This window comes from Ornithorhynchus anatinus, chromosome 10, assembly GCF_004115215.2.
Source record: "Ornithorhynchus anatinus isolate Pmale09 chromosome 10, mOrnAna1.pri.v4, whole genome shotgun sequence".
Classification (NCBI taxonomy): domain Eukaryota; kingdom Metazoa; phylum Chordata; class Mammalia; order Monotremata; family Ornithorhynchidae; genus Ornithorhynchus; species Ornithorhynchus anatinus.
Window position 1 is genome coordinate 40,106,738 of NC_041737.1, and position 15,087 is coordinate 40,121,824.

General features: G+C 45.2%; 1 protein-coding gene across 2 annotated transcripts in view; it reads right to left on the reverse strand.

Annotated features, from left to right (window-relative positions):
• Positions 1-495: 495 nt before the first annotated feature.
• The window catches only part of CTTNBP2 (cortactin binding protein 2), a 127,759-nt gene continuing 113,167 nt past the window's right edge, over positions 496-15,087 (reverse strand). Inside the window, exons 20-24 of one of the 2 annotated variants that reach the window (XR_005660399.1) lie at positions 13,164-13,224; positions 10,760-10,793; positions 9,991-10,123; positions 6,581-6,688; positions 1,328-1,448 (exon numbers count right to left, since the gene is read on the reverse strand). Coding sequence is in view for 1 of the 2 variants with exons in the window: in NM_001242735.1 (NP_001229664.1) it covers positions 1,215-1,448; positions 6,581-6,688; positions 9,991-10,123; positions 13,164-13,224 (536 nt within the window). In the remaining variant the exon portion in view is untranslated. 2 annotated transcript variants of the gene reach the window in all.

A 15,087-nucleotide genomic window follows, 5' to 3' on the forward strand; every position in this document is an offset into this window, starting at 1 on the left:
ATGCAAATCAGAGGTCTAGAGGTCTGCCCTAATCAATCAATCAGTCAATCAATGATATTTATTGAGCCTTACAGTATGCAGAGCACTGTATTAAGTGCTTGGGAGAGTACAATCAGGTTAACAGATGCAATCTCTGACCTGAAAGCACTCTACAATCCCTTCCTTCAAGGCTCTTACAATCTATTGGATCATGCTACCTTGGGCAAACCCCATATTGGATGTCATTCATTCAGTGGTATTTATTGAGCACTTACTGTGTGCTAAGCGATTGGGACAGTGCAATATAACAATAAACAGTCACATTTCTTGCCCACAAAGAGCTTACAGTGGAATTCAGTTTCCTAAAACTTGGCTTTTACAGCTTTTACTACTTGTAATGCTGCTTGCCATCTATTGTTCCTCATTCTCTTGAAACTTCACCTGAAGAAGCATCCCACCAATTCTCTCAAAGAGGTAAAGTTTTCCTTCATCCACTGAACAGAGCAGAAACTTCAGTTTTGTAAGAAAGATTCCATGTTTATTGCATTGTCATTTTATCTGTAGCCAGAATCATATTTCAAACCCATCGCATTAATATACATGGTGCAGTTCAACAGCTAGGTTAAGCATCTTAAGAAAAAAAACACAAAATTAGGCAAGCAGGGTTTGTGGATAATCAAAGTGTTTAATATGGCTTCTAGCAAAAAGGAATCATTCTGTGTTTGCAATCATTTAAGTTATTGCCACATTTATTCACTCCTTGTAGAGTGAAGATAAAATCACGCTCTTCCTCTTAAAAATGTCATTTACATATACTCTAAGCCAAGGCTGTACACAGTGTGCAACATATTCTATGTAAGATAACTCATGAATTTCAAAGAGTAGGCCTATACGGTATCCTGACCGTTTCTGTGGTAATACCCCTGAATAGTATCGTTACACTAGAACAAGTTTCATATTAGAAAACAATTTGAAAACTGGGCATAACCTCTTGGCAACATAGCTTAACTCAAGGTCATGTCCAGAGTAAAGCAACTCAAAGTTGGCTAGAAACAGCTTTACATAAAAAATGAATTGTGGTCCTATACACACACATATCATAGTATAGTGAAACGGGTGGTTTTCCAAAGTTATTTACATCCCTTTGTACTTTGATTTTTATTTTTTTTACACAAAATATACAGACAACGTAAATGGCGAGAAAGTTGGAGGCAGGGCCTATTGGTTAGGTATACCTATTGTATGTTTTTGCGTAAGACCCAAAACTCTTCTTTTAAGTTGTTGTTAATTTCTCTTTGCCTTGTATTACTGCTGCTGCTGCTGTTACTTCTTTTGGGGTTCGGAGAACACTGTGCGACTTTATTCCTGGGCACAGGGAGGAAAGATTTCACTCTCGAAACCCCCGACTCGGGTTTCGGTGTGTTGTTGCTGCATTCAAGAGTTGGATTGCTGCTAAGAGGACAGACCTCCTGTAACAAAACACAAAATAAAGGGGTGTCATGACCAGGGCCGCCTCAAGACAGGCTGGTACCCTCAGTGGAGGGAGGAGATGGAGAAGGCGGTTGAACTCCATGGCGAGTGGTGGAGTCGGCAAGATAGTGGCGGCATCACTAGCTGAATACAACATAGGTACCTTTCTAGTTTGCCTATAATTCATTCAATAGTATTTATTGAGCACTTACTATGTGCAGAGCACTGTACTAAGCACTCGGAATGTACAAATCGGTAACAGATAGAGACAGTCCCTGCCCTTTGATGGGCTTACAGTCTAAATGGGGGAGATGGACAGACGAGAACAATAGCAATAAATAGAATCAAGGGGATGAACATCTCATTAAAACAATAGCAAATAAATAGAATAAAGGCGATGTACAGCTCACTAACAAAATAAATAGGGTAATGAAAATGTATACAGTTAAGCGGATGAGTACAGTGCTGAGGGGATGGGAAGGGAGAGGGGGAGGAGCAGAGGGAAAAGGGGGAAAAGAGGGTTTAGCTGAGGAGAGGTGAAGGGGGGGGTAGAGGGAGCAGAGGGAAAAGGGGAGCTCAGCTTGGGAAGGCCTCTTGGAGGAGGTGAGCTTTAAGTAGGGTTTTGAAGAGGGGAAGAGAATGAGTTTGGCGGAGGTGAGGAGGGAGGGCGTTCCGGGACCGCGGGAGGACGTGGCCCAGGGGTCGACGGCGGGATAGGCGAGAACGGGGGACGGATGCTTTCTACAAGCCAAGCACCATACTAAGCGCTGGGGTAGATACAAGATAATCAGGTTGGACACTGTCCCTCTCTGTCTTACATAGTGCTCACTATCTAAATGGGAGGGAGGATGGGTATTGAATCCCCATTTTACACATGAGGAAACAGGCTCAGAGAAGTTAAGGGAATTGCCCATGGTCATCCAGCAGGCAAGTAGAAGAATCAGGATTAGAATCCAGGGCCTCTGACTCCCAGGCCCACGTTCTTTATGCTAGGCCAGGCTATTATAAGGTAGAGCTGTCCCTGTTTGGTGCTGATTCATAGTGGCATTAGTATAATAATGATTTCTCCTGAGGGCCTGCTGCGGAAATTGCAAAGTTCTAAATGATTGGGAAAATATAACAAATACAATGCACACTCCCAGCCTATCAAGAGTGTACACTCTAATGGGAGGCAGCTGAAAATGAAGCAGGGCTTCACCGTGTCACCTGACTTTTCTATAAAAGATGATCCTAGGGCTGTTGCATTCTGAGAAGGAGCCCAGCCCGTACGTTTGGATTGAGCTGTAGAGACCGAGTGATCCTGGCTCCTCTCGACGGCTTCAAAGTCACCACCTTCCCTTCCTAGGCCTGTGCAAATTCAGACGTAACTTCCGAGTTGTGCAACTCACTGGCGGGAGCCACGTCCGAATGCTGAAAGTAAGTAAACTGAACATAAAAAGGCCCAGTTCCGCATTGGAATCGGACAGGGGCCAGGAATAAACTGGTTGAAAGCCACACACATCTCTTCTCCGGTGACCTAGAGACGTGGGGTTGAGTTCCCGGCAGGAGGCTCATCCATTCCAGGCAAGAGGAGGGCCTCCCCCCAGCACCCCCAGATGGGATGAAGAAAGCATGAGAGTCAGAGGGCCAGCTAGCTCACGGCCTAGGGCGCGCTCTGGCGCTTTCTGGCTCCCTGATGTGATGAGGCCTAAAGGCAGCTCTCTCCTGAGGGGAGTCGATGGTGGGAGAGTGGGGACGGCCAGGCCCCGCACCAAGGACCGAGAGACTGTCGCCTTCTGGATGCAGGAAGAGCTTCCAAGCTGGCACTGCTACGGAAGGCAGATGACATTGCCATCTACTGGGAGAGAAACGTTAGGGTTCCGGACAGCCCTGGATTCACGTTCTTCATTCATTCAATCGAATTGTTTGAGCGCTTACTGTGTGCAGAGCACTGTACTGAGCGCTTGGGAGAGTACTATACAACAACAGATAGACACATTCCCTGCCCCCAACGAGCTCACAGTCTAGAGGACAAAACCTGGAAAAAAAACCTCTCTCTACTGGATGGCGCAACTTTGCGAAGGCAGTAGACACTGAATATCCCTCCCCTTCATTTCTCAAACACGCATATACACGCACACGTGGACAGCCCCTCATACCCGTACTTATATCCTTGTCCCTAGCAGCATGGCTTAGTGGAAAGAGCCGGGACTTGGGAGTCAGAGTCTGTGGGTTCTAATCCCGGCTCCGCCGCTTATTAGCTGTGTGACTTTGGGCAAGTCGCTTAACTTCTCTGTGCCTCAGTTACCTCATCTGTAAAATGGAGATTAAGACTGTGAGCCCCACATGGGGCAACCGGATTACCTCGTATCTACCCCAGAGCTTAGAACAGGGCTTGGCACCTAGTAAGCGCTTAACAAATACCATCCTTATTAGGATTATTATTAAAAACACATACCCAAAAATCTACACACACACATACACACACACAAAGATACAGAATTCAACCACTCTCCTAGACTGACATCCTTGGTACTGAAATGACTGAAGACATGGTTTCTGCCCTCATAGAGCCTAAAATCAAATGGAGATGGCTCCGAATCGCAATCAAACATATTTATTGATATATCTATCTACATCTCTATACATATCTACTGATATATAGAGAGATGTAATAATTATGGTAATAGAGGTGGTAATAATTATGGTATTTTTTAAGCACTTACTCTGTGCCAGGCACAGTAGACACATTTCCTGCCCAGACAACTAAATGCAAGGTGCCAGTGCCTGGAGTATAGCCAGAGAATAAATAACCCACCTCTATAGAGAACGTTTCCCATAAATGGAGGAGACCAATCATGATCTTTCAGCGAGACAGTTGTAGTTAAAACTGTGGGCATGGTTTTATGGACTTTGGAGATGGTAGAGAGAGGTGGGGTGGGGGGAAGGGGGTTCAGAGATTTTGAGCCAAATGATTTCACGGCTCTTCAGATTGGGGTGAATTTAAAAGAGAAAGAGTCATCATAGAAAATACTTAAGAGGCAAGGGAGCTGGTGGTGGTTTCAGAAAATTTTCATAGTCTCTTAACATGCCCAGTCCTTCTTTCCCAGTAACCCAGTACGGACCACAGACCTCAGCTCTCCCTACATTTAAAGCCCTCCTTACATTCCAAGTTCTCCAGCAAGCTTTCCCTGATTGATTTACCAGTACCTGAGCCAGATTATCCCTTCCGCCAACGCTAATACTTACAGACCTATTTACACTCTCCTCAGCTCTCATGTATATCCATGGGCTCCTTTATTTCAGCCACTCTAATTGTAAATATATTTAGGTTTGTTTCCCCCCATCACAGTGCAAGGTCTTTGTTGCTGGGGAACATGTCACTTTGTTATTCTCTACATCTCAAACACCAAGTACAATGCACTGCATAAAGTGGGCACTCAATAAATACCACTACTATTACCACTCATCTATGAGTTTATCCAAACCCCTCCTGGATCAGTCAGATGTTTTCAGCTGTACAACTTCCTGTGGGAACAAATTCTAGGCTGTTCCCACTGCCAGGGTGAAGACGTATTTCCTTTTGTTCACTTGACCCTATCAGCCTCGTGCTCCAGTGGGAGACCCCTCCTGGTACATCCTCTTCCGGTGTTGTGGGATTTAGTGACCAATTTGATGTCGGTCCCTTCTGTACCCATCATGATTTTGCTAATTTCAATCCCGTCCCCTCTCAGCCTGCATCTTTCCAGTCTGCAGAGGCTTGTGTGAGGCAGGAGCTGCCTGATCTGATTAGCTTATAACTACCCCAGTGTTTAGCACAAAGGAAATACTTAATAAATATTTATCATTATTATTAATACTTTTATTCAGTCTGAGAACATAGTGGGAAAATGGAATGCTTGTAGTTCTGGAAATGGGTGAGCGGCAAATCCCAGTAGATAAGCACAGGACTGGGAGGTCAGGCCAGCTGGCCAGCTGTGTGGCCTTGGACAAATCACTTGACCTTTTTGGGGCACAGTATCTGTACCTGTAGTTTGGGGGAGAATAAAGCGTGTCTGTCTCTGTCTTACAGGAATGTTAGGAGGGTAAACTGAGAGAACTGATGTGAAGGAGACTCAGACACGATCAAGGTGCAGGAACAATGGGATATTCATTTACCTGCCTGTCCTGCCCAATTCTTGTACATGGTTCTGGGGGTGGTAGGGGTGGAACAAGATTTGAACCAGACACCAGCCAAGTACAGACATTAGAGTCTGCTATCATATCTGCAAAACAAATCTGCACCTTTGTCAAACAGCCCTATTGTGGCTGGGGCTATTTGATATTCAGCCTTACAGGAACTGATCAATAGCATTCCCGTATCACAGGTGTAGGGACTCCCCTGGAGGGGTCGGATTTTGGTGCTAGACCGAAATCAAAGCTTTGTTTTTTCAGCCTCACCAAGAATATATCTGCACTGCTGGCCTCTCTCCTAGGGAACACTGTCACCTCTTACAGGATCTGTTTTGACAAATTAGGAAATAAAATTAAAATGAGATGACTTGCTTTTTGGGAAGAGCTGATGGATCCTTCCTTCCCTTGCTTTTCTCCCTTGACTATGAATCTGATTTTTCAACATGTCCTTTAGTGAAAACTACCTAAGTCCTTAAATACAAGATGTCTCGTCTCTGAAATGGAGATTCCGGGAATAGAATCTGCCGCACCTCCTATTACTTCCCGTCCCTGACTAATAACCAATCTTCTGTTCCTGGATGTTGTTTACGCTCTATTTAACACTTTCACTTTGCAATTTTGATTCAGAGTGATGAAAACTTTATTATTATTGGTACTTTTGCCACCAGCCAATGAAAACCAAGAATCATCTTTCTAGGCCACCCAGAGATTTTCCAAGAAGTAAAGTCAAATCAAAGGGAATTTCAAGAAAGCCTGTGGCCTTTATGCTTCAGACATTCTTTGAGATTGTCCATTTGGACAGAAATCATTGCCCTTTGATCCTATTTGGTGACGAGGTGCCGGTTTTCTCAACCTCAATGCTAGAGTACAAGAGCAGATTTCATTCCTTGCAGAAACGGAAACGGAAAGGTAACTCTTGGTGTTATTCCTATAGAGAGATCCCAATCCATCCTACCCTGGGGCTCATCATGGTGCTTACCTTTTCGGAGCTTGGCAAACTTCGATCAGACATGGTCGGTGAAAACTCAGGATCAGGATCAGTCCGGGAGCTGCCAAACATTCTGAAATCATCCTTGGAATCTGCAATCTGAAAAAATGGGGAAAATTGGAATACTGGAGGACTTAACTTGGAATCTTAAAGCCAGAATACCCTCCGTTTGAAGACACTGGCCATCACTTCCAAAAGCATTTCAATGGGAAGAGATCCTTAGGTTTAAATAAGGCCTTTTTCTTCCAAGAAGAGGGCGATATATCTCCAGTACATTTGTAGGATAACACGGACAAACTGTCTACACTGCAAACTGCCTGAAGTGCAGTAATCAGAAGAGGCCTTGACTAAAAGCTCTGGGAAGATCAGGAGACCAAGAAGCAGATTTTAAAAAGAGGGGCAGGTGCTGCAAATAGCAAGCATATCGATCAAGCAATCGATGGTATTTATTGAGTGCTTACGATGTGCAGAGCATTCATTCAATTGTATTTATTGAGCACTTACTGTGTGCAGAGCACTGTACTAAGCACTTGGAAAGCACAATTTGGCAACATATAGAGAAAATCCCTACCCAACAATGGGTTCACAGTCTAGAAGTGGGAAGACAGACAACAAAACAAAACAAAACAAGTGTGCTTGGGAGACTACAATACAACAGATTTAGTGGACCTGTTTCCTGCCCATAATGACCTTAAGACATTGTCTCTCTAGTCTCCCACACCACAAACCTTAGAACGAGTCGTCTACAATCGATGCCTAGAATTCCTTAACTCCCATTCTCTCCTAGACCCCCTCCAATCTGGCTTCCGTCCCCTCCACTCTACCGAGACTGCTCTCTCTAAGGTCACCCGTGACCTCCTTCTTGCCAAATCCAATGGCTCCTACTCCATTCTGATCCTCCTTGACCTCTCTGCTGCCTTTGACACTGTCAACCATCCCCTCCTCCTCCATACCTTATCTCACCTTGGCTTCACGGACTCTGTCCTCTCCTGGTTCTCCTCTTACCTCTCTGGCCGATCATTCTCGGTCTCCTACGCTGGAGCCTCCTCCCCCTCCCATCCTTTAACTGTTGGAGTTCCTCAAGGGTCAGTTCTTGGCCCTCTTCTGTTCTCCATTTACACTCACTCCCTCGGTGAACTCATCCGCTCTCACGGCTTTGACTACCATCTCTACGCAGATGACACGCAGATCTACATCTCCGCCCCTGTCCTCTCCCCCTCCCTTCAGGCTCGCATCTCCTCCTGCCTCCGGGACGTCTCCACCTGGATGTCGGCCCGCCACCTAAAACTCAACATGAGCAAGACTGAGCTCCTCATCTTCCCTCCCAAGCCCGGTCCGCTCCCAGACTTCTCCGTCACCGTGGATGGCACGACCATCCTTCCCGTCCCGCAGGCCCGCAATCTCGGTGTCATCCTTGACTCGTCCCTCTCGTTCACCCCACACATCCTATCCGTTACCAAGACCTGCCGGTTTCACCTCTACAATATTGCCAAGATCCGCCCTTTCCTCTCCACCCAAACGGCTACCTTACTATTACGGGCTCTCGTTATATCCCGGCTAGACTACTGTGTCAGCCTTCTCTCTGACCTCCCTTCCTCCTCTCTCGCCCCGCTCCGGTCTATTCTTCACTCCGCTGCCCGGCTCATCTTCCTGCAGAAACGATCTGGGCATGTCACTCCCCTTCTTAAACAACTCCAGTGGTTGCCTATCGACCTCCGCTCCAAACAAAAACTCCTCACTCTAGGCTTCAAGGCTCTCCATCACCTTGCCCCTTCCTACCTCTCCTCCCTTCTCTCTTTCTACCGCCCACCCCGCACGCTCCGCTCCTCCGCCGCCCACCTCCTCGCCATCCCTCAGTCTCGCCTATCCCGCCGTCGACCCCTGGGTCACGTCCTCCCGCGGTCCTGGAACGCCCTCCCTCCTCACCTCCGCCAAACTGATTCTCTTTCCCTCTTCAAAACCTTACTTAAAAATCACCTCCTCCAAGAGGCCTTCCCAGATTGAGCTCCTCTTCCCCCTCTACTCCCTCTGCCATCCCCCCTTTACCTCTCCGCAGCTAAAGCCTCATTTTCCCCTTTTCCCTCTGCTCCTCCACCTCTCCCTTCCCATCCCCACAGCACTGTACTCGTCCGCTCAACTGTATATATTTTCGTTACCCTATTTATTTTGTTAATGAATTGTACATCGCCTCGATTCTATTTAGTTGCCATTGTTTTTACGAGATGTTCTTCCCCTTGACGCTGTTTAGTGCCATTGTTCTTGTCTGTCCGTCTACCCCGATTAGACTGTAAGCCCGTCAAACGGCAGGGACTGTCTCTATCTGTTGCCGACCTGTTCATCCCAAGCGCTTAGTACAGTGCTCTGCACATAGTAAGCGCTCAATAAATACTATTGAATGAATGAATGAATGAAACCTAGGTAGGTTATCACAGTTGCAGGTTCATCTAAAAGAAAACGATTTGTAGGTTACATCTGTCAAGAAGACTTAACTCCTTCTAATACCCAGAAGAGAGCAAGATAGGAAAGGCCTTGGTTATAAATTTGATTCACTGTGCTCTAGTCACAGTGGATAACCACATGGGGTTGCTTGACTCCAGTTTCAATGAGTGCAAGTAATATCCCATTCAATCATTCCCAATCATTTCCCTGTGATGTTGTAGTCAGTAAAAATAATAATGATAATATTTGTGAAGGGCCTACTATGTGTCCCAAGCACTGTGCTGACCGCTGGGGTAAATACAAGATAATCCGATCTGACGCAGTCCCTATCCTACATGGGGCTCACTAGATAGTCATTTGTCTTAAGTAGTCAAGCACCCTAAGAGGTCAAGCATCCTAGTGCCACTGTCAGAGAAAGAACAGAGGTTGCATCAGGAGTCTGGCACAGCCTGGCAGCCCTTCATATTTAAGTCACTCATATTGGTGGGGGAGGGGTCAGAAGTGAAAAGCAAGTGTCCCATAGGAGGAAAATGAGGGAAATAACTTCTGACACTTCTACTGCTGCCCTGGTTGCAAGAGAAAGGCAGCCATTTTCCATGTGGGCGAGTGTGGAACAGAAATAATTCTACCATTGCAGTGGGGACTCATGGCTGGCAGAACTTGGCCATCCTAGGGAATGGGAGAGTCAGGGACCCTGCTGGTGAGGGAGGGGCACCACAGAGCATCAAAGGCCGGAGCGCACTTAGGATTGACACAAGGAGGCTCTTCCCTGAGGAGAGATTTTACTCTCCCAAATGCTTAATGCAATGCTCTGCCCAGAGAAATCATTCAATAAATGCTACTGATTAATTGACTGAGGAATTAAGATCTATTCCGTCCGGTCTCACGTGGGCAAGCAGTTCCCTGACCTCAGATCAGTTCCTGCCCCTGTGATCATGTGCCCAACTAAGCTCAGGACTCACCTTGCTTATGTCAGATTCAGATTTACTGGAACACATGCTCTGAAGTTCCCTCACAAGGTCTACCTCGTCATCGGAACCTAGAGACAGCCTTTGATCTAGATGTAACACTTGTGGATGGCCGTTCTCTAAAGATCTGCATCCCAAAAAAGAGAAAGAGAGAAACAATGAAATCCATAAGTGCTTAGTACAGTATTTTGCACACAGTAAGCGCCAAATAAATAGGATCGAAGAATTGAACGAATGAATAATTGTGTTGTTTGTTAAGCCCTTACTTTGTCCCAAGCATTGTACTAAACACTGGGGTAGATTCAAGATAATCAGGTCAGACACAAGTCTCTGCCTCAGGTGGGGCTCACAGTCTAAGCAGGAGAACAATAAGCAGAAATTACCAGTCTAATAAGGAAGACAAGCAGATATGAATCATTGTCATTATCCTCATCAATGGTATTTATTTTCATTCATTTACTGAGTGCTTATATGAATCTGTGTTACACAGGAGTGTGAAAGTAATCAATGAGCCAAATAAATGAAGAAGAAGCATATAAATAATAATTGCAAATTAAATCAGCAGAGAACTGCATGAATGCTAAGATGCTAGATCAGCTAAGATGGCTGATGAGATGGTTCAACATGGAAGGTGGAGGGATTAATCAGGGAGGGCTTCCTGGAAGAGGAAGAAATGAATTTAAGAAATGACTACTGTAGTAAAGGGCATGGGAACAAGAATGCTAGTGTGGTGGGTTTGGTGTGAACAAGTAAGGAACATTACCCTCTCTTTCTCTGAGAAACTCTGGCAGGATTTCCTAGTGGAAGAAAGGCAGCACAGTGGTTGATGTTGTAGCCTTTTGATGTTGTAAAATCCTGCCTGTGATACTAGCCATACTGCTTTCTCCCATCTAGTTAGATCTAAACTGTCCTAATCCAAAACTAAATAAACCCCTGTAATGTACTCTTCTAAGCACTGAGTATAGTGCTCTGCCCAGAGGAAACATTCAATAAATACCATTGATTGATTGATTGACTTCTCTGCCCAGGATGCCATTCTCCTTCCTTGAATGCTTCAGTATTTCAACAAACTTACCATCACCCCGGGCCTGCTCCCATGCCACCACTAAACATCTGCTATCATTGCTAATCCATACAACTGGCATACTTTCAGTGATCTAATCTTCAGGCTAGGAACAAGGGGGGCATTAGAGTCCCAAATGTAAATGTACCAGGCTGATTTCAGCCACTTCAATTTCATCCTTACCTGCAATAACTCTGCTCTCTCTTCCACTCAGCAACTTTACTTTACCACCCTAACTGACTGCCATGACCACCGCCCCCATCAATTATTCCCTCCTGAAGCTCCCAGTGTCTCTGCTGAACCCTCTTGATAGGATCACCTTTTTTTTTTATGGTGCTTGTATTAAGATCTTGGGAGAGTACAGTACACTAGTGTACCATATCCCTGCCCACAAGGAGCTTACATTTCCAGAATCCTCCTCTTTCTCTTCATTCAAACATCTGGTCCACATACCTGTCATATGTTTGCTTGATTACTGCCTCAACCTCTTCTCTGCACTCTTTTCTTTCAGACTCTTTTTCATTCTACTACCTGAATCATTTTTCTAAAGCGTTGTTGTGCACTTGTCTCCCCTCTTCTCAAAGCCTTCCATTGTTTATTGGTTCCTGTTTATATGAGGCAGAATCAGCCTGCCCCATCCTACTTGTCTACTTCCTTCTCCCAATTATCAACCAATGGTATTAATTCATTCAATCAATCATATCTATTGAATGTTCACTGTGTGCAGCGTGCTGTACTAAGCACTTGGGAGAGTACACTATAACAATAAACAGAGAATTTCCCTGCCCACCACAGGCTTACAATCTAGAGGGAGTGACAGATACTACTATAAATAAATTACATAAATACATAAAATATAAATAATAAATGTACTGAGCGCTTCCTCTGTACAATAGAGTTAGTAGACATGTTCCTTGCCCACAAGGAGCTTACAGTCTAGAGGAAAAGACAGGTAAAAATAAATTCTCTCTCTTCCCTTCAACTCCTCTTAAGGAAACTACCCGCTGGACCTCAATCTTGAATCTCTCTCCACTGAGTTCTTATTTACATTATTCCCCCTGGAACTGGGTCCACAAATCTTGACAGACTTCAAATCTCACATACCTCAGCTTCCTGAAATCACATCTCCTCCAGGAGGCCTTCCCCAATTAATTTATAGTCTTCTCAAGTTCTAATCCTACCAACTGCCAATTCAGCATTTATGTACCCCCTAAGCACTGTTTATTCACAATCTCCCATAGCACTTATGTACAGTCTTATTTACCTTATTAGTCCAGTGCCACTCACGTACATATGCTCTTTTCCTTTTTTCTCCTGTGTAAATTATTTCCCCTGCTAGATCGCTAGCTCCTTGAGGACAGGGACCATTTACTGTACTCTCCCAAGAACTTATTACAGAGCTCTCTACACAGTAGGTGCTCTAAGAAAACTACTGACTGAGTTTGGTTTGTGGTCTGGAACATGATTTTTACCCCTGGACCACAGGGTTGGGACACGACACACATCCTGATACACACCATGCATTGTGACCTACTCTTGGCCTACACTTGGCCCAACTTCCAAATCCTACTGAGAAGACATATGTGGCTCAGATTTATCTCTGCCAAACTTTACAGAAAGAAAAGCAAAGGGAAAAAGTCCCATTTTTCAAATTGTAATTGGTGACTTGTAGGAGGCAAAGAACTGCCTACCATTCTTGTGGACTATTCCAGTGACAAAAAATTCCAAGGGAAAATCCCTTCTGTAGTTGTGAGTCTCGAGCTAAGAAAACAGAACTTGGGAAGAATTATGGAAAACAACAACGACAAACATTTAGAATCCTGGGCAAATATCATCTCCTGTCACAAATCAGAACAGACATTTCTTAAAACATCATAATAATTATAGCAACCAATAATCACTTCCTAGGTACTTTTCAGCTTAATTCAGTTTTTTTCCCTATTTCAAGTAGATTTTAGTTTTTGTCTTGAAGGCAGAATCCACTTATCTAACAAAAACAAGAAGCTTTTAGTTTTCTTGAGTCCTGAAAAGACACCTTCCTCAAGAACGCTGGTTGGTCAAACATGGTTATTTAGTTGAGGTTCCCGTGTGAAGACAAACTTACTTTTGTTTTACTAGAGAAGCGATGCTGTTGCCATTCTGATGTCCTGTGTCATTTCTTACACCTACAGAGAAACAGAAACCAATTCAGTGGGATGTTACACAAATCCCCTGTTACAAGAGAAACCTGGCCTAAATGTTGTGGTGGGAAGACAGGTGGTTGCCATGGCTTATATCCGGTTGGATGTAGACAACCTCCTCCTTGTGAGTTCAGGGGACAAAAGGCTTCTCTTTCACAGCAGTGAAAGGAGATGGGATTATGATGCAGACCAGGCAAGAGTCCATTGCATTATTGTCAGTGTTACCTAAACCAGAACCAAAATCTTAACTCTCCTGACATTAAGTAGGGGTTTGTCTCATGCCTCAGTCCCTCCTTAACTGCCAGGGGTCTAATTTCCACAGATCCTTCAAAGGCTCCATATCTGACCCCTTGGGAAGCATGTCCCAGTTTAATGTCTAGGTCATCCATGCCTTCCTTCGTTTCTCTTTTTAGAGAGGAACTTTGAAGACACAGTTGGTGCCTTGAGAATTATGGGGTCTCATTAATCAAGAGCAGAAGTGTTTTCTTCTGAAATTGAGTGTTTCCAGGCTGGCTGAGAAACAGACACATGACCTGTGTCAGAGATGGAAGAGTTTAGTAGTGGATAAGGTGAACATTTGTAGTTCTAAAAGAAGAGGAATTGACAGTTGGATTGATACCCATATGAAAGCAAAGGAAGACCTTCAAAGTGGGATTCTGGAAATTCACCAGGAGCCCTCTGGATTGTCCCAGGAAGCAGTGTTCTGTGAGTGATGGGATTTTTATAGATGCCGTCTGCTTTCAATTTAGATTGAGATCGCCCTGGGGACTCATCTACCTTTCTGGTTTTAAAGTGCTCTGTATCACATTGAAACCCCATAAATGCTTCATGGTAAATGACGGACTAATCGTCTTTAAGGGTGTATGTGCTCCTCCTACACAAAGCTTTGATCTTTGCTCTCCATGCACTTTCTAATCATGGTTTAGGGGAAAAGTTTAGGGAAGTGGGCCGAGTTCTTCAATAGTATTTATTTATTGAGCGCTTACTATGTGCAGAGCACTGTACTAAGCGCTTGGGATGAACAAGTCGGCAACAGATAGAGACAGTCCCTGCCGTTTGACGGGCTTACAGTCTAATCGGGGGAGACGGACAGACAAGAACAATGGCACTAAACAGCGTCAAGGGGAAGAACATCTCATAAAAACAATGGCAACTAAATAGAATCAAGGCGATGTACAATTCATTAACAAAATAAATAGGGTAACGAAAATATATACAGTTGAGCGGACGGGTACAGTGCTGTGGGGATGGGAAGGGAGAGGTGGAGGAGCAGAGGGAAAAGGGGAAAATGAGGCTTTAGCTGCAGAGAGGTAAAGGGGGGATGGCAGAGGGAGTAGAGGGGGAAGAGGAGCTCAGTCTGGGAAGGCCTCTTGGAGGAGGTGATTTTTAAGTAAGGTTTTGAAGAGGGAAAGAGAATCAGTTTGGCGGAGGTGAGGAGGGAGGGCGTTCCAGGACCGCGGGAGGACGTGACCCAGGGGTCGACGGCGGGATAGGCGAGACCGAGGGACGGCAAGGAGGTGGGCGGCAGAGGAGTGGAGCGTGCGGGGTGGGCGGTAGAAAGAGAGAAGGGAGGAGAGGTAGGAAGGGGCAAGGTGATGGAGAGCCTTGAAGCCTAGAGTGAGGAGTTTTTGTTTGGAGCGGAGGTCGATAGGCAACCACTGGAGTTGTTTAAGAAGGGGAGTGACATGCCCAGATCGTTTCTGCAGGAAGATGAGCCGGGCAGCGGAGTGAAGAATAGACCGGAGCGGGGCGAGAGAGGAGGAAGGGAGGTCAGAGAGAAGGCTGACACAGTAGTCTAGCCGGGATATAACGAGAGCCCGTAATAGTAAGGTAGCCGTTTGGGTGGAG